The 2,137-nt window shown below is 29.2% G+C and overlaps 1 protein-coding gene across 1 annotated transcript; it reads right to left on the bottom strand.

Moving 5' to 3' along the window:
• Positions 1–521: 521 nt before the first annotated feature.
• On the bottom strand, positions 522–1,059 carry LOC107059319 (UDP-glycosyltransferase 86A1-like; the record flags this gene model as incomplete). The annotated part of the gene is made up of 1 exon (XM_015305831.1): positions 522–1,059. A coding segment is annotated over exon 1 (538 nt), but the record flags the coding sequence as incomplete, so codon positions are not given.
• Positions 1,060–2,137: the final 1,078 nt, after the last annotated feature.

Here is a 2,137-nt window from a genome sequence, read left to right as displayed (position 1 = left end):
TACCATAATCTCTAAAATTCACTATCATTCAAAAAATAATAATACAAAAATACTCTCTCGGATAGTCCCTATCTTCTATCGGATACATCTCTCTCCTCTCGGATACATCTCTATTCCCTCTCGAATACACTCCTCCCCTCTCGGATACATCCCTCCCGCCAAGTAATGTATCATTCGCAATCCATGAGCTATGTATCTATAGGTTTTTTGATGTATCTGAGATCCTATAAATTTAAGTAATTTTTGTTATTTAGAAAAGAGTAGGAATATGATGTAATTAACTCGTAATACTAAGAAATTTATGTACTTTTTACCTTTTTTTAGTCGGCTTTAACAAAAAGTGTTTGTTTCTATATTTAGTAAGTTTTTTTAAATTCCAACGTCCTACATGACAAGCTTAGAACTACACGATTTAAAAGATTACATATATCTTTAATTTAAGACCATATATTTTTTTTTATATATTAAATTTTATATTTAATCAAATTAAAACACTTAAATTAAAACGAAGGGATACTTACCAATGCAATCATAGTGTCCATTTTGCTTTAGAAGGTCCATGTGATAATACACACTAAAAACAAGAGCTGGCTCCGTCCAATACGAAACATTCACAAGATTATACTTTTTAGCTATGGTTGATGACCATACATAAAAAGTATCAGCAATTAGTATATTTGGTGATGGATTCGAGAGCATCAATGTTCCAACAACCTCATCGACATGAAAAACAAAATCATTCAGGATAGCTTCAAAAAATTCGTCATGATTAAGTGAACGATCGAAATCTACAGAAAAACCATCGTAAATAGACACATCTCGTATATCAAGGCCTGATTTTCGTGCACCCGAGAAGAGATCATTGCCCTCGTTATCATTAATGTTCGATCGACCGGCTTTCGATATTTGTTGATGAATTGATTGAGTGTTTATGAAGGTAATTGTGAAGCCATTGGATGCAAGTTTGATTGCTAGGTTAACAAAAGGAATTACATGACCTTGAAGGGGGTAAGGAAATAATATAGCATGAGGCTTTTGGTGTGTACTTTGGTTCATCATTTCTATAGTGAAGTAAATTTAGGTTTTCTATAGTGTATATTGTGATGAAAAAGAGGTTGATTTATTCTAAAATGAAGTGACCTTGTGTCTCCATTTTATAGGAAAGATGATAAGGTATTTTGTGGCCATCCAAGTCGAAGTTAGGGTTTCAATTTTGTGGCATCTTAATTTTATAATGGTGATTTTAAGTGATAGTAATAAAGTTTTAAATTTAATATTTATATATTGATGAATTTATTAATATAATTATATTGTCTGAATAAAATTTATTGAATTCGATCGAACTCACAGCTCCGCCCTGACGGCAATGAATAAGATTGGCACAATGTGGACGTAAAATACTAGAAATAAATTAGAGCAAATAGCTTCATTGGAATCCGATGTCACATTAATAACTTTAATATTTGGAAAAAAGTATCTACGAACATGGTGGTCAATTTTTTAGGTAGCATACGTATGATCAAACAAATTAATGACGTAGAATTGGCTTTTTGACTATTATTTCACACAAAATGACAAGTGACAAGTGATTATACTTTATACTATACTATTTATAGGAGTATTATTAATATATTATCTATCTTTTTTTCAATTTGTTTGTCTAATTTTAACTAGATACAAAGTTTACGTGGACATTTTTGCCATGAAGTCCAAAAACAACTCACTTTATTTGAAATTTTAAAAATAGGAATTGAAGTTGTGTTTAATTATACTTTTTGAGAAAAAAATATGTACTCTTTTTAATTATAATTTATATCCCTCAATTTTTTAAAAACTAACAAAATCACTTAAGGCTAACAAATTTATTTTAAACATAATCAGATTTGCTCTAAAATAATAATAGAAATAAGTGTCAAAAATACATTTAAACTATCAATTTTTTAGTTTTCACACCTAAATCATCATTTATTAGTTTGAGAAACACGCTCCTCTCTTTTATTACACTCTGTGTACTACACTCTCTCTTTTATTTAAAAAAAAATTGTCACATAACACTCCACATGGACAAAACATTCCACCTTAACAAAAATTAAATAAATCATTAGTATTAGTTTAAATTAAAAATTATTATCCCAAA

Source organism: Solanum tuberosum, unplaced genomic scaffold (assembly GCF_000226075.1).
Source record: "Solanum tuberosum cultivar DM 1-3 516 R44 unplaced genomic scaffold, SolTub_3.0 scf01297, whole genome shotgun sequence".
Lineage (NCBI taxonomy): Eukaryota > Viridiplantae > Streptophyta > Magnoliopsida > Solanales > Solanaceae > Solanum > Solanum tuberosum.
Note: the sequence above shows the minus strand (reverse complement) of the source record. Positions and strands in the feature narration are given on the sequence as shown.